Source organism: Lathamus discolor, chromosome 10 (genome assembly GCF_037157495.1).
Source record: "Lathamus discolor isolate bLatDis1 chromosome 10, bLatDis1.hap1, whole genome shotgun sequence".
In the NCBI taxonomy this organism is placed as follows: domain Eukaryota; kingdom Metazoa; phylum Chordata; class Aves; order Psittaciformes; family Psittacidae; genus Lathamus; species Lathamus discolor.
This window is the reverse complement of record NC_088893.1, coordinates 4,184,898-4,210,426: the sequence shown is the minus strand read 5'-3', so window position 1 is coordinate 4,210,426 and position 25,529 is coordinate 4,184,898. Positions and strand designations below refer to the sequence as shown.

Genomic DNA, 25,529 nt, shown 5'->3' with positions numbered 1-25,529 from the left:
CTTAGAATCTGCTACTATTCATTGCAGATACCAAGTTTTAGTTCAGACTATTCTGGAATGATCTGGGTAGGAGAATGAGCATTGATCACAAAGAGAAAACCACCCTTCTGAATGCTTTGTATCAATATTTAGTATTTTGTATTTCATATGAGGACAAGTTTGGGCACTTCAACATTACAAAACACTTTTAAGTTCCTGTACAAGTATCTCACTACCAAAGTTACAAAATCAATGGAGATGACAATTTTGAGGAGACAGCATAAGAAATTTTTAGTATTTGGCACTTTGTTCATCTACAACTATTGTTACTTTCAGGAAACATTTCCCGCTATTCTGCACTTGCTGGTTCTTCAGACTGGACAGCTCTCCTGATGCCAAAGTATTTACAGAAATTCCCCAAGTGAAACAGTCCCTTGGATATGACTGCCCTTGTATTTGCACAAACTGAAGTAACAGCTGCACAACGATAACTTCGGTCATGGAAACCCACTGGATGCTGCATTTTTACCTGGTCAGAATTGCTTATGGTTTGCTTAACTGTTTGGAAGATTAGTTTCATCTGCAACTTTAAAAAGATGGCTGAAGAAGAAAAACTTTCTCCAAAGAAAGCAATTCAGTTTGGCATTAACGGGTATATTTCATTAGGAAAACTATGCATCAGAAATGAAAATACCCCCAAAAGTTAAAATGCTTGTTGTTTCAACAACATGCAAATAAAGCACATGTGACTGGTCCATCATAAAAAAAGGCTGGATCACCAATGGAGAACTGACTGTCACACAAGAGCCATCAGGAAAGCCATAGACTCAACCTTACTTTTAAATAGTCTAACTGTAAGTACAACAGCCTATGTAATTTTGTAATCTGAAGATTATGTTAGCTTCACAACACACAGATTTCTGCACTCCCTGCTACAAGAAATCTTTCCTTAAATATGATACAGAATTTCTTTATTTTAGTATTTGGTCAATTAAATTTGAAAGGGCATTCCTAAAGAGAGAATGTCAGTGAAAAGCACACATAACAAGAAGAATGAACAGCTTAGCTTCTTCAAGAGCAAAGTATTCATTTGCACCTTAGGAACCACCTTAGTATTCATTTCAAATGACAAATGAAATGGGCCGCAAAGAAACACGTTACTTACAGACTTTAAATTGTGATTCAATGGCCCAGCAAAACATGAAAATGCGCCCAGTGCTCCTGAAAAGGAACAGTCTGGATTCAGCTGATTTTATAAGACAGCCACAGCACCGCAGGAGCAAATCTCAGCAAGTCCGATTCAAGGATGATGGTGTGAACACAAAGAATGAACTGGATCCTGACCCTGCCCAACATATAGCATTCATGGCTGGAAAGCCAGAAATATTTACTGACCACGATTTTTTGCTGCATCAATCTCCATCTGCTGCAAGGGCTCAGAAGGGGCTTCAGAATATTGCCATACAAACATCTCCCAGCCTCAGGAAACACTTCCCAGTTTTTAAAAGAAAAAAGCTGACCGTCAGCAAATCACTAACAGAGATGCCAAGTGAGCCTGCAAACTCTATCCAGGTGAACGGCAATCTTTCTGAACAAGACATGATGTCTTCAGATCTCTGTTACTTAAGGATAACTAATCATTTGGAAGACGGGACTAAGAAGAGTGAGGTGGATGGTCAGTTAAGTCAAAGACCATCAAAAGCACAAAGCAATGGACCTATCCAGACTGACAATTTCTCAGGATCAGAGAAGACAACTGCTTCTACACAGATGCCTGAATACATACATGTGAGTTTTCCACAAGACAGGGATGTTTCCACGGATGCATCAGACACAACCACAAATTTAAGTAATTCACCGCATTCTTCTTCTGCCATAAATATCAACGGAAATAATGACAGCAGCACACTGCTGTCTAATTCTGGAAAAGCATACCCTTGCCTACTTAATTCCAGTAACTGCAGTGAATGTAATGCTCATCCTGAGTCCTGTGAAGCAGATAGAAGTGATTCGGAGTCACTTGTAGCCAGCAAAGATGAAAGCAGTAAGGAACCTGCTCCATTCCCATCTCCATCAAATCACAATTCATCTTGTTTCCTCAGAGACTGTCAACAGACAGGAAAGCACAAACCAGATTCCAGCTGTGTGACATTAACCAATGATGGTCACACAATAATGCCAGTGACCAGCAGTAATGCGTCAAAATCTATCCTGACATGTAGTTCTGAAATGGAGAACAATTCTACCCAGCCAGCTGTTTCCCAATGTAACAGCTGTTCAGAAGGATTTCACATAAAGTCTTATCTGCCAAGGAATGAAATTAGACCACAAACCAACAAAGAGATTAGCGGACTCAATCAAATCCATTTGGCACACGGTGAACTCTGTGCCCTACAAGGCAGGCTGCAGTCTGTAGAGGAATCTTTGCAGTCCAACCAGGAGAAGATTAAAGTCCTTTTGAATGTAATCCAAGACCTGGAAAAATCCAGAGCCCTCAGTGAAGGGTATGGTGCATTTTAATATCAGTAATTCAGCAGTAGTGTATAGTAGATGCTCGCATTCTTGCAACATTTGCTACTGAAAAACCCTTTCCTGAAATATTTAGAGATGAGCTTGCAAAATGGTATCTTACACCCCTTTTCTGGTGTTAGTACCTCAGTAGAGAGGCAAGTCTCTTGATAATTTGCCTTTAGCTGATACCGCCTTTACTAAACCCAGTGTATGACATGGTTTATTAACTCCCTGTTTTATTTAGATTCATGATGCCAGATACAAAGCCACTGACACCTGAGATTCAGCTAAAACCTGTATGCAGTAGAACAACAAAACCCTACAGGCAAATATAGTATAATAGAAATCTTTAGCAAGAAAACTACCTCTTATTAGCAAGATCAGATACGCATTTAGTGCCAAAGGAGTCCTACTGCCAAAAGGGTTTCTATCAGCAAAACTCTGCTTCTGTTCGACACATTACTACTGCCTTCATAAGCAAGTAAAAGGATTAGCAGCTAAAGCCCAGCATCTGCGGTTGGGACTCCCCCAACACTGTTAGTTGTATGCCATGATACCACAAACATCATAGCTGCTTAAAGGGCATGCCTTGAAAATAGGCGCAGGTGAACTTCAAGGGCTCCAGAATGTCAGGAAGATTTCATGGGAGATGGAGGTAGGTGCTTAAAAGGGATTAAAACTATGAACGTAGAGCGTATGGAGATAGGTAGCAAGAACTCGCTTTGGAATCTCAGGTGTCAATGACTGCTTTCTGCACTGTCATGAGCTGTTGTGACCTATTGTTTATTTTTAGCCTGTTCTCAAAGTGACTGTAGCCAAGGCTGCCAGCATTATTTATGTAGCTTAATCATGCAACTTATTTGTGCATCAGAAACAATACTACTATAAATGCAAATAATTGTTAAAGATTGGACACCTTCATAGAACAATGTTAAAATAGAATTTTAAATATATCTATGATCAATACAGGTTTTAGAATATCCTAATAATGTTTTCCAAACCATGAACAGCAGCTCCTACTTACAGCAAATACAGCTAGGATACATTTTAAAGTTCTGTTTTATAATAATGTAGTTTATCCATCAAATACTTTTTGCCTTTGAAAAAATCCCAGATAAATCTGTCAAAGTATTGAGAGAACAAAGGTTCCGTTTTACTTTATTTTGCAAGGATAAAACAACATTAAATCTATGTCATCGTTTACTCAGGCAGCTCAGGCATCTAAAGCAATCATTATGCACCACTGGTCTGCGTGTAAAACTGCATCCTTAAAATCAGATCATGTGCATCAATAGTATTTACTGACTGCAGTTAAGGAGTAGATCTGACAGTGCAGCATTCTTCTTGTGGTTTCTGCAAAGTGTACTGAAATGTGAGACATGGAGATTTTTGGGTAGATTCATTTGCACAGAAATAGCACAGAACATGACAGTGACTTGCTCCTGTGACCCAGCACCACATCTTTGCACTTGTTCCCATGTGGACAGGAAAGGGTTGTGTGGCTGTGCAGAAACTGTCAGGACAGAACTAACTGAAGCCACAATTTTACATGCCCCAATTTTTTTACAACTTCTGAAGAAAAGTAAATCCATTTTGAAGGATTTTTTCTTTCTCCAAGTATTTTATCTGGGAATCGAAATGACCTCCTTGCGTTTCTGATGGCTTACACTCACTAAAATAATTAACGAACTACACATCACATTAACATGGGATTTTACTACATACAGAGTACCCTTTTTTTCTGGAAAGATTAACCATTAATGTCCACCTGACCGTTAAGGTGAAAATATTTCTGTTAGCTTGTGTGACTTCATATATTTCTATTCCATGTAGCATTTCCCCATATAATCCAGCTCCAATTACCCTTTTTCAGAGGATTGTGCTTAGTCATTTTTCTCTGCCTGAAAAGCCCATACAATTTTCTAGTTCCAGCTTTGTACAAGCCTAGACACAGCAGACAAACCCCATATAAACATACTGATAATAAATAGGCAAAACCATTTGTAAAACAGCAAAACCCAAAAGTTCAGTTTAGAAGCAAGATTCAAGGCAGGGAGTGGAAAGAAAAATCTATGTGTCAACCTTAAACAATCACTTGTCTATAGCTTATTTCATACAACTAACACCCAACTACAGTTCTGCAGGAAATTACAGGAAAAAATGCTCCCTCCTTGTCCCCTACATGTATTTATGTCTGACAGAGGACGATTTTCAATGATGTTTGAAAATCTGAGCATTACAAAGAGTAACTTGAAGTGAAGCAAGCTCAGATGACCCAGTAGTATTTACAGTCCATTTCTGCTCATATCCCATATGGCTAAAACCAAAGGTTTTGCCCAGTATCAGTCAGCGTCACACTAAGATTCAATGATAAGCTTCAACCAATGCTGTTAGAATCATCTAGCAGTAAAACTGAACATCCCAAGTACTTGTGGAGGTAGTACAATAACACATGCTAAGAACCTCCACTTTAGGTCCAAAAGCAATCAGAAAATTATGTTGGTACAAACTGAACTCCTGTAATTCAAATAAAACTTGTCCAAATTTTTCTGCATCCTTCAGCTGTAATGAGCCACCGAGCTCAAGCTTGCTTCTGCAGATCCATCCATCATAAACATAATTGAACTGTAGTTGGTGTGAAGTATGAAAGTCCCTTTCCTTGTTTTCTCAACACTCCAAATTCGTATACTCTCAGCAGGAAAAGCCTGACTTGGTTACCTCAAGTGAGGAAACATGAAAAAGGGAAAGAATGGAAAGCATAAAGGAGAAATCAGATCAAGTCACCAAAAGCATGAATATTCAAATACTTTAAAGTATTTACAGGAAGCAGTTGCATGTCTAAGTGTTTTCACAAGTATTCATTCAAGAACCAAGAACCAGAATCTTATCAGCATGAGGTGGGAAAGAAAGACTCAGAGACCTGTTAATGTAGCTGTAAATACATGACATAAACTACTGTCTGTTACAGGCGTAACTTCTATCACACTGGTCAAGACCTCAACAACTGCAGCACCTGCCAGAACACCGCATGTATCATTTACAGGTACCCAACTGCTTTGTGTCAGTTTGTGTTGTCTGGATATCTCACAGATATATAATAGAAGGCTTTGCCTATAGCTAGAAAATATCTCAATTATTCTAAACCTGGTTTTTAACAAAAGACCAAGTGATACGAGTGAGGTGGTTTTGTTTTCCCATGTAGAAAACAATACTGGTGTTATTTGAAAGACGTACATGTGAGAACTCAAACAAATTTCTCAGTAATGTTTAGCAGCATTGTTATTAACAGCATGCTTTGAAAAACCTCGGTGCCATTTCTGATGATGAAATTCTCCCTGTGTGTTACATTCTTAAAGCTAGGCTTTCACTAACAATTGTAAATCTTGGAAAAGACAAACACTGAGCTCTCCAATGCCAGTAAGCTATAGCTCATGTTTACATACAAACCAACACCAAACTCCCACGCTTCCCACTGCACTAAACATTTATTTGCAATTATTTTGAGGGAATGCAGCCTCAGTATAAGTTCCTCCGGATTTAAACTACAGTTTACGTTAAACTCTTATGACCAAAAACCTTGGTAGTCCTGTGTTCTGGGAGCTGTATGTGCTTTGAATGCTCCATCTATACAGAGACTCTGCAGGAGTCCTCAGCTTGCCAGGCATCAGCCAAAATCCAGCAGGTAAAAACTCTTAGTTATACCATACTCAGCTTGTGCATTTTATAGGGTTTCTGCCAACCTAGTAACACATTATCTAATCTCTGCAACCTCAGTCATGAGGCAGAAAACACACATCTTCAGTTATTTCATTGCATTTACAAAACTAAAGGGTAAGAGAACTCTTCTTTTAGGTTGAAAACTTTCCCTTTAGTTCAAAGAATATTGCAGACCTTTAGCTTTGCCAGTTTGCAATTTTTACGGATATAATGAATAAGTTATATCCATATGGAAGTGTTTTTCACACTGTATTTTCTACATGAGCCAAATTTTTTAAAGAGCTTTGGAAGCTTGTTACATAAAGTCAAGCGTGGACGCAGCTTTGGAACCTGTTGCTAATGTACAACTCAGACGAGTACCAATGTCCTAAACCTCTGGTAACAAAACCACAAAGTAATTGTCATGTCACAAATTGAACATCTCAGCTCCTCTGAGACAAAGGGGCTAGTCTTCTCCCTCCACAGCCCTCCAGATACTTCAGGAGGTTACAGGACTTATCCAATAGCACAGACTGGATCTGTATAAAAAGGGAGATCAAGGACAAAACAGATTTTCTTTACTTGTTCATTGTCTTTGAACAATCCCTGTGTATTTTTATTTGGCTGTACAGGAACAGAGGCGACTACAGAATTTATGTACCAGCTACCCTTTAACTGCTTTCTCCCTTCAGAACAAAAAACTCTGATGTGTCCCCTGCATTTTTAATTTACATGGTTTCAATACAGGAGAGACCCTGAGCAACAAGCACAAAAATCTGAACTAAAGAACAGAGGCAGTAGCAAAACATTGATGTGCATTTTTGGTCACTAAGTAGTTTGCAATGATAATGGTGCCTGGAAGCTTACAGTGCAATGATTAATAGAACACATACAAGAGAACGTAGCCCCTCTAAAAAGTTTCTGGCTTTAAGAGGCAAAACCAGAGACAGCAAAGAAACATGATAGTTTTCACTTTACAGAGATGTTCCACAGACATGGTTATGAATACTCATTAGACAATATCCTGAAACAACTAATTGTTACCAGGTTTTGCTCTAGACAAGCCCATACAATCCCTATGTTTTATGGAGCCAAAAAGAGCCGTGCAAGCATTTCTTTCTACCAACATAGCATCCCTGTTGGCATTAATTATTAAACCAGGTGCTTCATCTTGCTCTCTGTTTTTTTGTTCATGTCACTGAAGCATCTTTATCACGCTCATTCTAAACTGTCCCTGTGTCAGGCAACACTAATTTTGTATTAATCCAAGTGTGGATTACACCAATAGGTAAAGTAATAAAAGGCTTTTCAGGTATATAGAATAGTGGCTGTAAATTCAGCTTTATTAACTATCCAGCAGGATTATGTGACATTACTTGGGACTTTCTACCTAGATCCTGCAAGACTAATGTTTACACTACAACAAACAAATGCAATTAGCGACTGAAACCACTGTTACCATGGCATATAAGGGACAGTATTAAAGACTGAACTGACCTCTTGCCTCTAGAGATGATCTCTCCAACAGTAAATTAGAAACACTGAAGAAGGGAATTGAAAAAAGAACATGAGCAGATGCTATCCTTACATATGCTATAAACTGAACATTTCATTGTCCAGCATGTGATCTGGACTACTGAAAATTAAGTGCAGTTTCTTGCAATAGTCAGATAAAATTCAAGAGACACTGATCAAATTCTTCATTTATATCAGCTTCTTCTATTTACTACACATAGCTCTTTGTCCAGGGATCACTCTCCAGTTCTAAATTAGAATAATCCGATTGCTTTCCTTTCACAAGCTAAGTTCTTTTACTAAACATTCCAAACCACCTTAATTATAGGGGTAACAAGCTACTAGTTAATTTTAACATATTACTCAACAATGTTTATGGATTTCTATATATATATACAAATACACACAATTAATAGGGCTTCAAGTTATGCATATTTACTAATTTTACACATTTCTTCCACTCAGTGCCCAAATGAGGCTCACAGCTTTATTGTGATATCTTTGTATCAATCTGATGATACCTTACTCCTCCCAAGGAGCTTGCATTATGGAAATCACAACCAGCTCCTTTTAACTCTCCCCTCTGCCTGCTAAAACCTCCACGTCAAACAGAGTTTATACAACTCCCACTCTCCCGTCTGGAAAAGGTGGTTGAAATAAAGAAAATCATACAGCATCAGTAGAGCTGCTGGTTGCATGAGAGAGGCTTAATCACTATGCACATAGATTTGAACCTTACTTGAACTTCCTTGCACAAATCTGCTCTTCCATAATAGACATCTTGGCTCCTATTTGACATCAACAATAATTATGGGTTTCAATGGAGAAAGTGAGTTACACTCCACTTTTCTGTTAATGCATACCACTTATTTCAAAGACTTACATATTAACATAGTTTCATGTATTTTTGGTCCTAGTGGAGACATTCCCATTTAAAGCACTTGAGATTCCTGAATTCACGCCAAGCCTATGACCGAGTTAGATTACACTATCAAAACCTGACCATGGAAAGGTCATCTTAATACATTTTCATTTTTAACTCCCTTAAGTTTTGTCCTATTTCATGGGCACAGTGTTGGAGTTCTTAAGTAATAGAAAGAAAAAGGTTTCTCTTAGAAAGATTAAGAGATTAACTTCTTTTCAAAGCATCAACCTATGCACTTTGTGTTTTAACCAGGGTCTAATATTGAATATTGCCAAATTATTCTGATTCTTTCCACATGTATTTTACTGAGGGAATTTCTCACTTGCTACCTCAAATCTCTTCATGTTTCCATAGTGTAGAATATGACTTCAGACAACAAGAAGGAAGATTTCATCAGATTTTGAAAACGCTGGATCATGCAGAGCAAACTCCAGCTCCAGCTTCACCTCAGAAGCTGCCATCTGATCATCCAGCTCCTGAGAAAAAGGAATTGAGAAGAAAACCAAAAAAGGTGAAGAGAAAATGCTTCTGGTGGATTTGACTTCCTTAGGAAATCTTCTACACTTCAAAAAACACTAAACCCGAAGAGGTTTGAGAGCACACACCTGAAAAAATGCTATTCCAACATCATAAAGCTAAAGAATGTTTCATTAGAGTATCTGAAAAATCAAAAGAATTAAACTTACTTAAATCACCTCACTCAGTAAAGGTGCATGAGGATACTATTTTCAAAAAGAAACTGTTTCTTTCAAGAGGAAGCTTTCTCATTTTTTTCAAAGGACACTTTCATACGCTTTGTAAAGAATTTCTTTCCAACTTTACAAAAAATAACTATCTCTACTTTAAAACACAATGGTAGACAAAACTAAGGGCGTCACACAGTCTTTGTTTCCTATAAGCAACATGGGTTAAGAGGAAAGGACTTCATTGACCTTTAAACAGATCACATAATCAAGAACAAATTCAGGGGAATCTATATTGTTCAAACAAACCTCTCCTCGAAGGAGACAAGTATTTCACATCCCCACTTTTTTTGTTGTTGTTGTTGCTATCGGCTAATACTTAATGACAAAAGAAGACTTTCAGGTTAGGTTTTACTCTGTCCTTTCACTGGTTCAGCTTAAAACGCGACCATTTAGATGATTCAGTGACTACTCTGAAAAGAATGATAGAATCATAACTCAGTCATTCTAGGTTTAACCCCCTTACTCAAGCAAGGTCTAATCAGGTGAATTTGAGCTCTGAGGATCTCCGAAGACAAAAAAAAAAAAAATAACCTCCTGGGGAAAGCTGCTGCCATTTTTTTCCCCCCTAACATTAAATCTGTATTTTGTGTGCTCTAAAACCCGTGTCCATTCCTTGTTTCCCATTCAACTTTAAGAGGAAGTAGACAGATAATAAAATCTCTTTCCTAAGCCTTTACTTCAAGTCTGAACATATCCAGTTTTCACTGTCTCTCTTCACATGTTATGTGCTGCATCTCACAGTCATCTTGGCAGTTTCTCTCCAGTAAGTTGATGTATTTCATCTATTTGGAAGCCTACAACAGGACACAATGCCTCAGATGTCATCATGAAATGGAGTGAGGATTATAACCAGTCTGGCTACTGTCTTGCTAAACCACTTGCCCAATTTGTCTATCACCTACTTTTACCACTACACCAAAATATCCCAAGATGTGAGTTTTTTTGGCCTTAAGATATAAATAAGTTAATATATTTAATGAACTAATCCGTATTTTATAAAAAAAATGTAAGTGCTAAAAAGATTTCATCAGATGTCAATGGAGCTATTTCCTTCCTTCAGAAACAGCTGAGTTACCAGTTAGCACAGAGTATGCCAATGTAATCAACTTGAGGGTTGATGAGACTATTTTCCTCATGAAAACACAGATATCTTTCATATGGGGGGGGGGGGGGGAGGGCAGAGGGGAACGGGTTTTCCAAAAGGGCACACTGTAAAGCCCAAATAATGTATTTTATGTTTAGTGGAATGTCCTGCAGACCTTTTCTTGGATGTGACTCTGGTTAATCAGTTCAAATGGTGCCAGGGTATTCCACAGATTAACTCCTGGATCCTATTTTTCTAAATCATGTTGTATTAATTGTGCAATGTTAGTTAAAGATGTCTGTATGCTTTTTGCACACTTCTGTTTCCTTGAATTCTTAGGGTTAATTACACATTTGAAAACACATTAAAACCAATTTTGCACAGAATGCTGTCTGGAAGAACTAAGTTTTTTGATAGAACTAGTGGTGCTCATGTAATAGAGTGCCTGTAAAGTGACATGGCTTAATTTATTACACTTGGACAGGACTGACAGCATTAAAAAACATTTCCATGCTGAGTTCAGTCAGTACAGAAATGACAGGCATAAAATTATCATTATTTTAGAGGCTTTTCAGAAGGAAAATCTTCTATGAATTTTTACTAGCAAAAAGGCTGCCTTTAGCGAGACACAAAACCTCTTCAATAACAAAGGTAAGAATTAAATTATTACATCAAAACATCTTATATTACACTCAAATACATGTACTGCTTATGCTGGTATGCCAAGAACATTCCTATGTTGCACTGGTCTATAATGAGATAATGAAGGATTTACTAGGGTGTAAATGTTTCTTATGTACTACAACAACATTTTAATATTAATATCCTCCGTAAAGGTAAAGGTATCGTCACAAGCAATATCAACAGGCATAACACTAGCAAAATCAGGAAGTCTTCTGCAGTGAACTGATCTTTTGGGCTACAGCCAGACCCCACACATAACACACACAACATGCTTTCTACATGAAACTTCAGAGACAACACTAGAGCAAAAGGCTATGTGTTACATTGAAAGGGAAGAGCGAGAACGTGTAAGTCAGGGTACGCATCAGCCACAGCATGAGGGGAATACTGCAGAGTTGCTACCTATTTTGTTTAGGGCTCATTCAACATAGAAGTCTGCATATCCTAGCAACACAAAACACCTACAATTTAATAGCTTTGTGACACCTAATTGGAGAATCTGAGCTATGTCAAGATTTCATATGTAAGCATTGGGGGTTATTTTTATTGTTTAATATTTGTAAAAAGTTTTTGGTATCATTAATTCATATAGGAAATCTAAAAATTACCAGACACGCTATGCAATTTATGATGTCGGGTTTGGAACAGCAATAGGAATTAGCAGATTATTGGAAGAGAATAGTACTGGCTATAAAAATCTCTGATTTAGAAAACTAAGGTGTAATGCCTAAAACAGTTCTCAGAGTAGAAAACAGATGCTGGATACACATACAAACGCAGTCTCAAATAAAACCTAAACACACACACACAAAAAGAACCCAACAGCAAACCACAGCTGACAGCACTTGCATACAAAATATTGAAGCCTTCTCTGAAAGACACATTTCAATGACAGCTACAATACACTAGTGCTAAAAAGTTGCATGGAACATGGCACATTCCAGAATGACTGTATTGGAAATCGCTGTTTACTGGAGTCAAGCTCAAGTAAAGAATTCAGAATGTATGAATAAAATACTGGTTTCTCCCTGTCATAAAACAGCAGTTCAAGTAGGGCTTTTATAGTTTTGTGTACTTTGAGCTGTTTCCAAAAAAAGCAACAATACTGAGTAATCCTGATAGCTTAGATACCAAACATCTTCCTAAGGAAATGTATTGTCTAATGTATGTTTTGTACATTTCTAGGTTCTTGAAATGTGATGTTATCTTTTGCAATAAAATGAGATATTTTTCTTGGGTTTCAGGAGTCAGTTAATAACAAACAGCATTTGGATTACAAAGGAAATGAACAATTGTCCTTTAGAAAAGGAAAACAAATGGTAAATAAGCACACAGGTCTCTCAGAAAATCATACCACAACTTCCCTAGGTAGAGAAAGGATTGCAGTATAAATGCTGAACACAAAAGCTGTAACTCTTAGGTAGACCATCATCTTCTCCAAGTACTGCAGCTTTGCCCAATGCTTTCTCAGGCCATTATTCCCCCAAAGAGTATTGCTTTTTGCACCAATATGCTATCTAGAGTAGCTCCGGTTAACAGAGCACACTGTTTTCTTTCCAGCAAAATCTTTTATGGTACAGTAACTTACACAAATATTGCCTAAAACCTTTTCTGTGCAGCAGAACTGCAGACTTTCCATCATGTTGAAATGATACGGTGAACAAAATCAAGAACATATGCTGTATGCATAGTATTTTTATTTACCTAACCAAGCCAATACTGAAGACAAGTATTTCTGTATTCTAAATATGTTTTACTGCTATGATCACTGCAGTACGACTTAATCTATTGCATTACAACACCCTTTAACCGAAAGTCTAAAGTTCGTCAAGCACTCAAGGTAAAGCTTGAAGAGCCATTTTCAGACAATGAACTTGTCTCTTTGTTACAAGCTTAGAAGCACTTGTACAACTAAACAGCCAAGGCTTTTTTTTAATACTGAAAATAACCAAGCTGCTGTTAAAGCTTTCAATTGCCAAACATCACAGTGAAGTCAAGAATGGCATCTAAGTCTTCTCTGCAGGAGCTGCAGAGACACAGATTACTTTTGCATCACCAACACCTTCTCCTGACGGGATTATCTCCTTCTGAGCCTGACTTTTCCCAGTAATTACATGCCCAAAGCTTACAGCATGCCTTTACCAGCTGAACACGTCGCAGCCCCTTCCCTTAATTCGACTGCCATTGTAGCAAGCAAACACAAGGGAAACTGTAACCCAAAATCCTTTTCACTTCCTCTCAGCCCATAACCTGGAACATTGTGAAAAGGACTCCTGCTTAGCCCTGCCAGAAGCAAAACCACTCCGGTAAAGGCAACAATCCAGTAGCCAATCACATGCAAGGTCTTGTAAATAGCAAGGCTTCATTAGGATAACATGGTATTAGGGTATCATCATCCTTCTCCAGAAACAGAGCAAGGAACAGAGCTGTTTCATAGCAACTCCAACCCACCAAAAAGTAAAGCACGTGGAAAAAAAGGGAGAAACACAGCATGCCCCCGTTATTTATGCAAACTTTTCAGAATAACCTATTTTATTTTTTATAGTTTTACTTCCCCTTCAGATTACTGGAAACATTATTTTCAGTGTGTTAAAGTGTGCACTTTGTGTAAGCTTGTGAAACAGTCTTCTTTTTGCAAACAAATAACTTGAGTTTTATTGTCTGGGGTTTTTCTTTTTAAGAAATGCACAAATCTCCCAGTATTCAACTACAGCAAACGAAACAAGAGAAAAGCTTTAGCCCTTTCATTTGAAATCTAAAAAGTGCTCAAACAGGGACTCCACAAACACTATACTTACCTTTTTTTTTTTTCAAGAGAGGTATAAAATCACTTGCAAAGCAGTAAAAATATATTAAAACATTACTTACGATTAAGGGATCGTCTCGTCCCATTGTAATAACAGTTCTGTTCACTGTGCGTAATAACTGCACCATTATTTCCTGAATGTGGTTATAAGTTGATGCCTGTTAACAAAAAATAGCAGGTTTGATATTAAATCTGTATGTCTTGTAAAAGAAAGAAGAGACCATTATTTCCATGCTGACAGTTCAAGTCGTAGAATGTAACCATCCTATTAAAAGAACACTAAATCTTCTTGCTCATAATGTTCCTTAGTTCCGGCAATTTCAGTGGAATACTCATTTCAAGTAGTGCAGCCCAATTTTAGCCCTATCTTACCATAACTGTTTTTCATTACAAACAGCCACTTCCTATCCCTCACTCAAGAGACTCGTGTTTTCCCAGTCACTGAGTAGCCTGTAACTGAACAGGGACTCCCTGGTAACAGATAATTGAGGCAAACTCCATCATAGTTCTCCACATTGGTCAATGGGCCTCAGGGGGGTCTGAAGCTCAGTAATATTCTTAGCTTGCAGTCACAAAGCATATCATTATTCCAGGACAAAGCTATCTTCATTTCACTTTGCAGCTGTGTGAGGGAGCAAACTAAAGATGGTTTGCTCTCTGGCCCCTTTGCCAAAGTACTGGTCATGTTGCTGCAAAAGGACATCTGATTCCTTTAAAACATTCAGCAGAGGAGTATAACCTTAACATTCATCACCTTCACCGACTAGACAACTTTGGAAATTAGCTTGCAACAGCCAAAGAAAGGAAATTCTAAACGCATTTCTGAGAGAAAAATAAAAGTAGCTTACAGTGAACAAGGCACCTTTTTAATGTCACAAACAGTGACATGGAGAGAGCATCGCAGTCACAGAGCCACGGTGATTTGTTAGAAGTTTTTGAGGTGACTGAGCCCCAGTACAATGCCGGGAGAAACTGCTTCTGACTCTGTTTCTCCTCTGAAACACCCAGCATCATCCGTTTTCTCATTCCTGTTTAGATTAACTCAGATCAGGCCAGCAACCTTTGGAACAGAGATCATCCTCCTATCGAGCCATTTATTTGCTATCATCATTTAGTCCTACTTTGCCCTTGGACTAAGAGTAAGCTTAAATGATGTTCTCTCCTGTCGCAGCACTTCAAAAGTCACTATATTCTATAAATGAGCAATGTATTCTCAGAATAATCAGGTTGTGGTTTGTGTTTTCTTTCTTGAATTTAAATTTCTTAGGTATAGTCCAATATCTATAAAAAGACTACACCTGACAGTTGCTGTAGAGAGCACACCTTTATTGGACTGCTGTCCCAAAGCTGATTTCTCTTCCATCTCCTCTGCTTCCCAATACACACACGATGAGTTTAAAGATTTATGCCAATCAAATAATATGAAACCCATACAGTTCATTGACACTTGTATATTAAATCTGCTGGAAATAACAGTGAAAGCAAAAGTAAATCCCTACAGTGCATCTCTCCCCGATCAACTTGAATCATGAACCAAATACTCTATAGTTTTCCCTTCATTTTTTGTTAATTCCCTGAAAAACCTTCCAATAAAACAGAACTGCACTATCTCACATAGCAAAGCAAATTTTTCAGGCTTATGCAAAGTTGTGATCAGAAAGAAAATCCTCATTCAGAGAGCAACAACCAGAACCTTACAGCCTCTGTGTTGCAGAAGCGGAGTATGCTAGTTCTTTTGATGAGTGGCCTCGCAGTACAAAAAGGAAGATCTAGCCTTGCCACTGCTTGTAGTTGAAGAACAGCTGCCCCTGGCGCTAGAGTATCTGCACAGGCTTTTCATTTCTGGGGTGCTAACTATACTGCTAGAAAGAAAATTATTTGAAACATCCCTTGTAAAACACTATAAATTTGATCAGAATAAGGGGCTACACAAGTCACTCTTACCACCTCGAGTATTTCTCTTTGCAAGGCTATTAATGCACAACAGGCACATTGAACTGCATCACAGATTCCTTACTAGTGTTTCACCGTACAGTGTAGTAGTTACTGCACCCAGCTTGAAACTAAGAACAAGGGGCAGAGTGTAATATGAAAGATATTCAGAGGGAAATGGCATCTCACAAGAAGTCAGAAAAAAGGACAAGCAGACGGATGTTGACAGTGTGAAGTAGAGGGGAAAAAGCACGTCAAAAAAGATGAGCTAACCATAGGAAGGAAAAATGACACCAAGATGCTCAAAATAGCATAATTTCTTGGACTAGAAAATATACAGAAGACCTCTCTCATCTATTGCCTTCAGGACATGAAATGCAACACATAGTCAAATGTGACCCTGCTACTGGAAATATTGGTGAAAAACGCTGGTAAAAAAATGCTTTGCATCCAGGTATTGATCTTATCAGATTCAGACATTCTCTACTTCACAGAGAAAGTTTACACAGTGAAAAACAGAAGAAACTGCAATGTTGAGCATGGATGTAGAGCCATGGAACTGTTTGGTAGACTTGAACTGAAATCCATCTGCCTGCTCCAGATGCTTGTGTTTTTCAGCAGTATTTTGTGTTTCTTTTGTGAAAGGCATCTTATTTGTTCTTTGCATTTGAATGCTTTCCATATTCACTAGCAATACTGCAATGTCAACTGCAACTTTCAGGAAATAATCAGCTGCTACACTCTGGGTAAGGTTTTGATATCTCTTCAGAGCACACTCTTGATGAATACTGGTTTATTTACAGAGGTCTCAGCAGCTTTTCTGGTTTCTGTTGGTTTTGTTTTTTCCTTTCCCTTTTCTAAGCTTTTCTAGTATATTCTTCTTATACTTCAACTATAGCAATACACTTTATGATTGCGTCCTCCTGTCTGAAAGCTGTTTGCTCTCCCTTATTCTAGAGCATTGCATTTATTAAATACTGTCAAGATTTGCTGTGAAGTGTACCCAAATGCATCAAGTCAAAATTTAGCATTTTCTTTCAAACCAGTGTTTTTGGCTGTTGGAAGAATGCACCCTAGGCCAGCAGGGAACATATGGCAAGCCACCTGCCACGTGCGATTTTATCCAGCTACCATTTAACAGAGCAGTAGAGAAAGGTAAAGCAACCTGAAGTACAACACATTTATACCATTACCCTGCCCCTGAATTCACTAGAAGCACATAACACACCTTTCCTGGATAAACATCTAATATACACTCAAGCATGCAAAGGTCATTTTCTGCTAAGCCTTTGAATTTGCAGAGAAGTCTAGCAAATCCATGAGAATGGTTTCTTTATGAAACCGAGTCTACCTTTCTTTTTGATAAGCTAGGGAACAATCAGGCATTCAATACTGACATAGCTAACATAAAAAGTGTTTCACACGTTGTCTATACACAAGATTTCAACTTTCATTTTAACTGTTTCTAAACGTCAGTCTAGCAACCCACTGTAACATACATCTTGTATGCAGACCACAATTCACAAGAATAACATATATGTTTTAGTGAAACCTGGAACCCCCACCATTCGGCTGCAGTTCATTTGTTTAAACATAAGACTTTTCAGGAGGTAAATTAACAACATGTACTACATATAAATCCTCCCTTGGAAAACATGGATTGTATTATTTCATTTAATGGAATATGGTCACCACAAACGTATGCCTTACCAAGGCATGAAAGAAACAGAGCTCATATGTGATATATGCAGGTCAGCAGTAGAAAGTTCCCTCACAGAACTCAAATGCCTTCAGATTCATTGATGGGATGGATGCACACATTGGTACAGAAATAACTTCATAGAAAATCCAAACCAAGCAAAATTTCACTCTGTGTAAAAATGCCAGCACAGAGTAATAGTAGCTAGGGTTTGATTAAGCTTTCATGTTCCATTTAAGCTTCCACAGGGTTGGGACAAAAATTCAAATGACTTAATTATCTTGGTGTCAGCCATGATTATGATAGTGGTCTCATTTATTTGGACAGTGACAGACGGTCTCCTTCAGAACGATAAGATCACACAACCTGTACTTGAGATTTCCATCTGGAAATACCACTTCGGTCAGCTCATTTCAGCCATGCCAGCTGTGTCCCCTCCCAAACTCTTGCCTGAATCCAGCCTACTCCCCAGCATGGGGCACAGTGAGGAACAGAGAAGGTACCCACACTGTGCAAGCACAGCTGAGCAGTAATTAAAGTTTTCATTCATGTGTTATCAACACTGGTTTGTCACAAACCTAAACCACAGCACCACAGGAGCTGCTACAAAGAAAGCTAATGTTATACCACACAGATCCATTATGCTCGTGCTCTTACGCAGCCAGTTCGACAACTTTGTGTTTTTCCCTGACATATGCAGAAAAAAAGAGCATACATAAAAGGAGAAACATGTTTGGGGTGGATTTTTTAAACACATAGTTCATAATGCATTGTGCTGACTGAAAACTGCCTGCAGAAGAACATAAGCTAACCGGCCTTAAAGAACATGCAGGTTCCCAGAGTTCCTTTGGAGTACTCTTCTGATAAAGTCTTAAGATCAACCGTAACTTCAGCAAACACTTGACAAATTTCTGGCAACTCTAAAATGCTTCGAGACTCGTTTGCGAATAGAATCAACAGCTCAAAATGCAGCTGCTGCCAATTCCCGACTTCTGCACGAGACAGGAAAGGATTACACATCTCAATTCCATGTGCAGTCTCAACCAATAGCTTATTTCAGGTTCCATGTCAAAGTTTGCCATTATATTTTATAGTGTAAGCACTATAAATAAAACCTTGTTCTAATACAGTGAATATTAAACGATAACATATATATCAGATTAGAGACAAAGTCATCTTATGAAGGGCTGTCAGACTGCATGCATCAAAGATGCTGTGAAGGGGGGAAAGGGAAGTGTTTTTAATTAAAACAGAAACAAGAAGTCACGGATTTCACCATGACCTTCGTCAACGATTCACTTGCAGTTCTGAGCTTCAACTGCATTTCACAGGTGCTGAAAGCACCCAGTCGCAAAGCTATAAATCTAATTTTGGACATGATTCAGTCAAAACAATGGCATCCAGGTGCAAAAGTTGTTTGCTGTAGAGGCAATTTAAAATACAACATAAGCATCTTGCCCAGATGCCTAACAAAGAGAGACTATTTATCAAAATCATGCCCTTAACATAAACCCGTGCTCTTAATGCACCTGCTACCTGCAGAACCCAACACCTAGACAGCTGGGTTCGAAGACAAGGATCTGATCATTCACATGTTCCCACTCCCTAAACAGCGTAGGACAAAAGACTACAGAAAAGCAGTAGAGATAATGCTGCAATACCTTTTTCTTTGACAAAGAAAACATGTTCTTCAAAATGTTTGTAACAGCTTCAAAGATTACCTCACGATATAAAATTTGAGCACACAAACACAGCCCAACCACTGCCGTTTCTTTTCTGTCCTTTGTCTTTTTCTGTCTGCTTCTGGTGATTTTCACGGGATAAATCCAATGCAAAAATATCAAAGTTAAGTTGACAAAAGGTTTGAAATACTGATCCAAACACAGATTTATCTACTGGGATGGGAAACCGGAGGAAATACAGACAAGATGCCAGCGTTTTCAAAACAGAGTGAGGTTTCTAATTAATATTGTGAGGTGAGTCTGCCACTAATGCCCCAAGTCTTGTTCTCCAGGAGGTCAAATCATCTGTTTTCTTAGGAAGTCACCGAAAGATGCAGGAAATTAATTGTTCAATAGAAACTGCTTTAACTTTAAGGTTCCACTGCAGTCCTTCAAAAACCAGTTTGGTTATTAGCAAAACAGTTCTCTTTATCTACATCACCTTAAATAAAGGTATGCAAAGGAGATCACCTGAATTGTATTATTATAATAATGTGGTCATACAGTGAACCTTTTCCATTCACCTGCACAAGGATGGGATAGAAAGTACGTCCCAGTGCAAGTCAAAAGTGTATATTCTTGAAGCAAGATTTTCCCCTTTAGTTCAAAAATAAACTGCAGTGTTGCACTCAAGAGAAATCTGCATCATCTCTTCAAGATGAATTACTGGTGGTTTGAGTGTGTTTTAAATTCTCAGCAGTTTTCATGACATAATGAGTTCCATTGAACTTTACTACTGAAAACTAGAAGTGTCTAATCCTCTGCTAGGCAAAACATTGCAGCCTCACTGCATTTAATACTACAGTGACTTATAGCAGCTGACTATTTAAAGAACAAGTAATAGTGAAATAAGAAGAGACAGCATAGATTTCAGTACTTCTCCTCTAATAGCTCAACTGCCCTTTAACTTAAATTCATGAATAATACGAGGAAAGTTCAATTTGCCACTGACTTGTATTAAAAATTTAAATGAGATTCATCAGCATCAATAATTTACTACCTCATCAGCTCAGGCTTACCACAGCCTTGGACCATCTGTATCATCAATACTTACAGGGTCTTGACAGCTCAGAACCTCCAAGATGCTATTGAGTAATTCAACACAGTATTTCTTCTCTTGGGCCTGGAGCTGCTGATCATCTTTTTGTTCCAGTAATTCCTTCAGCTCTTTTGTAATCACAGGAAGCAGAATGTCCCTGCATTCTGAAAGAGAACAAATTATCTTAATGTCAATCAAATACTACTTACAAATAAATCCTCCTCCAAACAGTCAAGCACAACATGCTTGAACAGCCACAGTCCTCTCCAATGCGGAACTGTTGATTTTCCAATTATGCTTCAGGGATACTCTTAAACTTATGTGATAATTTTGTAAGCCAACAGTACTTCTCACATAGAAAAAAACCAACCCTGATAATGATACTTGTCCCGGACACTTAGGAACAAGTTTTCCACCTTACATACAAAGCACCTGGAAATAGCTATAGCTAAGTAGTGGAAATATTTTAACATAAGAAAAATACCATAAACATAAAATTATACTTTCTGAAAATAAGACACAAACACCAACAGAATTGTTCTATGTGCATCATTTTGAAACATACCTTGTAAGAACACAGACAAGGAAACGACTAATAAAAAGCAACCTACGCATGCATTTATCCTTATTTAAGGAAGCTGACACAAAGAGCAAGCATTGCATCTCACATAGAATCATAGAATAGTTAGGGTTGGAAAGGACCTCAAGATCATCTAGTTCCAACCCCCCTGCCATGACATGAACATGAACTTTTTAGGACAGAGATGTGCATAGGAAATGTCAAGAGGACAAGATACAAAACTGAAGTAACTCCACTGAAGGCACTACCTACCAAAGAATAAACCTTCCAGGGTTTTGCCTAATATAATTGCTACATGTCACCAAGTGATTTAAGTAGCAACTTGCTCATACAGTGATATGTAATTAAAGAGGGTACAGCACAACGGTGTGTAATGCTGAGCAGATGCTTCAAAGATTTGTTATAGTTACAAAAATAACCTGGGAAGAAGACAGAGCTGAACAGAGCTTCAAAGGTTCTACCTCAGAATCAAATCTGTACAGAACTAAAGAAGCATTCTACACGCTGACAGTGAGCTGCAGTTCCTACTTACTTCCACTCAACTGATCTTCCAGTGCTTTAAATTCTTGTCTGTATTAACCCTTTGAAAAATCTTTATAGCAGCGATTGGATCCTAATTTCTATCAGCCCCACGTATCACAGCTTCCGAAAACAACAGAACAAAACTAGAAAACTTTCATTGCTGCGAACAGTTAGACCGTGTCTTATTGTTTTTTAAACAATTATTAAGAACACATCTCCTGGACATGGAGTGTACTCACTGATAAGCCAGCGAAGGGTGAGCCTTAGTGAAACTCTACCCACTGTGATGTAAAACAAGACAGGCTCAGAATCCCCCCAAAATATGGGTGCTAGTAGAGAAAGACAGAAGGGTAAGAAAGAAAGAGAGAGGAACAAAAGGAAGTAGATTATAAGTTTCTGTACATTGCAGGGGAATCAGCAGAAGCTGTCCATGCAGATTATTCTTATTTCAAATAACAAGCTCCAAGCCATATAAAGCCAGCAGCTTTTAATCAGGTCTAAGGAGCAGCACAGTATCTTGCCTCAGAAAGAACCTCTGCTCCTGGTAATGCCACAACATGAATAAACACTACTTACCTGATTTTAATATACCCCTTGTTCGAAGCTGCAAGAGCAATCTGACTAAATTACAAACTGCCCAGTACTGCAGCAGTTAAAGAACACATATCAACACAAGCCCTATTCAATGAGCAGCATAGAAAGGAATTTCACACCACTTACAGCTCATTTATGTGACCAATTCCGCACTTAGACAAGCTTCCTGCACTTACTGCAGGACACAGACAACACCTCTGATCCAGAAACCAAACAGATGCAATTACAAAGCACTTAACTGAGCACACTAACACTTCTAAAGTACTCCAGTGCGGATTTATGTCCCTGCAGACAAACTGCCTCCAAGTCACCGATGCCAATAGATTCCTCATCACCACCTGCAGACACTCAACATTCTACACGTTTCTGAAACTGAGCTGTAATTTCGTAATTAGCAAATTCTGTCTTGATTTGCTCACATGAGCCACCTCTATTAACTCTAAATGCAACAACTGCAGTGCCATTAGCTGCTTGACCAAAAACATCATCAAAGAAACATGATAAGCAATGTCAAAAGGTACATGCAGTACCTTTAAAGCTGACTGGAATGTGATAGGTTTGTGTTTGTCTGGGGGGGTGGGCTTTTTTGGTTGCTTTTTTTTTTTTTTAATAAAGAAAGGGCCGATCTATTCAGGAAATAAATAAGCACAAGTTGTAACTTAGATTATTACGGACCTACTTGTGAAAAAGCTGAAACACAAGCTTGCATCCTGGTTTCACAGCAATCTGTGGAAACTGTCCTTCAACAGCCCAGGGCTCTTCAGGGGGGAAACAATTCATAGCAAGACAAGTTCATTTATCAAGGTTCTCACCACTACAAAAATACTGAAGGTATTTTTTTCCTTTGTATATAATATTTATTGCTAACTAAGTTCATTTCATGACGGTTATAAGAAAGACCCTAAGCCTATTAGTGTAAACCCCTGCTAAACGTACTAGTATGAACACCCACTTCTCTAACACAGCAATGACTGCTTCATTCCCGCGGCACAGTTGGACTGTTATCTGCCAGACTTGTAACTTCCCCCTGCAGTCCATATGCTGCCGAGGCAGATGTATGATACCTCGGTGAGACGCATGCAAGGAACTTGCTTACGAAGTTGCAAAGGGAATTAAAATGGGACTGCAGTGATTTCCGGTCTGCTACTGAAAGATGGCACTCATTTGGCATATTAAAAAGTGGACCTAATAAAAATTGGACTCACAACTGAAACAGCTGGATATAAGGAAAAACTTCTTTCTCACGAGGGCCAGGCAGCAGAACGAACAGCTTCCACAGATTCTGCCCTTGGAGGTTTTCAAAACACAGCTGGACCAAGTCCAGAGAATGCAAAACGCCCTCTGTTGTCCAACACCTAAAAACCGCACAAACACGTGTATTTCGCGTAAAAAAATAACCGAACAGAAAGGCCTTTGACATACTGTTTGTTTGGCATAAAACCACTCCTGCTTCTTAATCATTCCTGCAGCACTGAGAGGACTGCTGAGGCAGAAGGTACAATGGATTTCCTCCAGTTTTATGAGCTAATTGCTCTTCAAGCTTCATTACTCCCAGTTGTACTTTACATTATAAATTAAAATTGGAGCCATATTTGATACATACAGAATCTATTAAAAGGACTTAACAGAGGCAGCTGATCAATTATTTACAGTGCATTTTCAGATGTGAGCAATGTTGAAGTGTCAAACTCCATGGAAATTCAGAAGTTGTTTTACCAGCCTTAGCTACAGTGTTCCTGACAAAAAACAAACCCTGCAATGGTAAATAACGGGGAAATTGTTCAACATATTTTCATTATGAAACTGCCTTTTTGTGTTAATTATTTTGGTTTGCATTAAGGCTACATGCCCGGATGCTGTGACTGTCCGTTAAACAAACTCAGCTTTTTACTTGGGCCAACACAGAGTTCCTTAATTTTGTGTGGAGTAAAGAACTTGGCTAATGTATTTCCAGGACATTATTCAGAAACAAAAGACATAGTCTTCAAAAAGGTAAATTAACTAGGTTTTATGAGACACCCCACATGAGGATGCAATTCCATCCTGTTCTCATGAACAATCAAAGTTCCTGAAAACTGACAGCATTTGTAGCAAACAATACCTGGCCTCAGCCTGAGCCTGCAATATTAACACGAAAGTGCATTCATGCTTTTCTCTTCTTCAAAACCCTGCTAAAATCATTTCACTAGATTATACAAAATCTGAAAATGCTCTGCTACGTAGGAAAAATGAATGTTTACTGAATGGGCATATAAACTCAGATATGAGGGTATCATTGCACAAATTAAGTAAGGAAAATGAGCTAAGTGCTCATTTGACTATCAACAACACATTGGCTAAGGAAAGGGAATAAAAAACCTCATGGAAGGCAGTAACCGAGAAAATCAATAGCTGAAGTAGAATTTGCAGTTCTGGTATTTGATGATCTGAACTCACTTCTGGGTGCATCTTTCGTAAGTTTGCAGGTGACACCACACTGGCTGGCAATGTTGATCAGCTGAAGGACAGGAAGGCTCTGCAGAGGGTTTTGGACAGGCTGGATCGATGTGCTGTGCTCAATGTATGAGGTTCAACAAGGCTCAATGCCAGGGCATGCACTTGGGCTACAACAACCCAAGGCTTGGAGAAGAGTGGCTGGAAAGCTGTTTGGCAGGAAAGGACTTGGAGTGTTGGTTGACAGCTGAGTGAGTATGTGTACTGCTCCAAACTGTATTGAACACATACAACATCAAAATACAGTTTGAGCCCCTTGCATTTATTTCATCAAGGTCTGCCAAGAGACACATGGTCCAGGTGTTCATCAACACCAAATTCCACCACACTTCTCAGAAGTTCCCTGACAGCACACTCCTGAGTAAAGACAGGTAGATGCACTCTGGTAAAAGATTAAGCAGTTACATGTTTCAGTTTGGGGTTTGGTTGTTATTGTTGGGGAGGGGGAGAGGGGGAAGAGAGGTTTGAACCCCATCATTCACCTTATTCTCCTTCAGAAGATAACAATTTCTTCTGCACCAGGTAAATCATTAACCTAATAATGTCATTAAAAAAAAAGACGTTTGGGTCTCCTTCAGCAAAGATCACAGCCGGGCTTCATTCCTCACTGCCTCTTATGTGCAGCCAAAATGGTAATAAAGATTTAACACCACTTTTGCCTCCCTTAGGAAACACTACTCTTGATTCCCTGGCATGCTTGTAGTCATATCCATCTGTTAGGATGGCTTCATGCCCACTTAAAAACTAGAATGCCATATTAATAAGGACACAGGTATCATCTGAATACAGATTTAGAGCAAAGCCTTAAAAATAAAATCAGTGAACAACATTCTTTCAAGGAGGAGAGAATTCTGATGGCAGCCAGTGCTCAAATAAAGCACCACGCACCTTCACAAACATCTAGCCACAACTGGCAGGCATCTTTCTATTCAAAGTCTTCCCTCTTTGTTATTTGCCATTTAATTTTTGCTGGGAGTGCAAATGTAATGAATTTTAAATCGTA

At 38.5% G+C, this 25,529-nt stretch overlaps 2 protein-coding genes across 2 annotated transcripts in view; one reads left to right on the top strand and one right to left on the bottom strand.

Moving 5' to 3' along the window:
* Nucleotides 1-25,529, bottom strand: part of DOCK2 (dedicator of cytokinesis 2) — a 166,280-nt gene that overhangs the window by 89,799 nt on the left and 50,952 nt on the right. Inside the window, exons 26-27 of the mRNA XM_065690729.1 lie at nucleotides 20,353-20,501; nucleotides 14,009-14,104 (exon numbers count right to left, since the gene is read on the bottom strand). Of these exons, the coding sequence (XP_065546801.1) occupies nucleotides 14,009-14,104; nucleotides 20,353-20,501 (245 nt within the window). The remainder of the gene's footprint in view (nucleotides 1-14,008; nucleotides 14,105-20,352; nucleotides 20,502-25,529) is intronic.
* Nucleotides 1,100-9,246, top strand: INSYN2B (inhibitory synaptic factor family member 2B). Its single transcript, XM_065690783.1, has 3 exons — nucleotides 1,100-2,483; nucleotides 5,459-5,533; nucleotides 8,981-9,246. The coding sequence occupies exons 1-3, from the start codon at nucleotides 1,105-1,107 to the stop codon at nucleotides 9,165-9,167; spliced, it is 1,641 nt and encodes a 546-aa protein (XP_065546855.1). The 5' UTR covers nucleotides 1,100-1,104; the 3' UTR covers nucleotides 9,168-9,246.

What these genes read in the sequence shown, in the direction of transcription:
- INSYN2B (XM_065690783.1), top strand. Translation starts at nt 1,105, where the DNA reads ATGACAAATGAAATGGGCCGCAAAGAAACACGTTACTTACAGACTTTA. An exon ending in TCCAGAGCCCTCAGTGAAGG is followed by an intron (nt 2,484 to 5,458) that starts GTATGGTGCATT and finishes TGTCTGTTACAG; the next exon opens with GCGTAACTTCTATCACACTG. An exon ending in ACCGCATGTATCATTTACAG is followed by an intron (nt 5,534 to 8,980) that starts GTACCCAACTGC and finishes ATGTTTCCATAG; the next exon opens with TGTAGAATATGACTTCAGAC.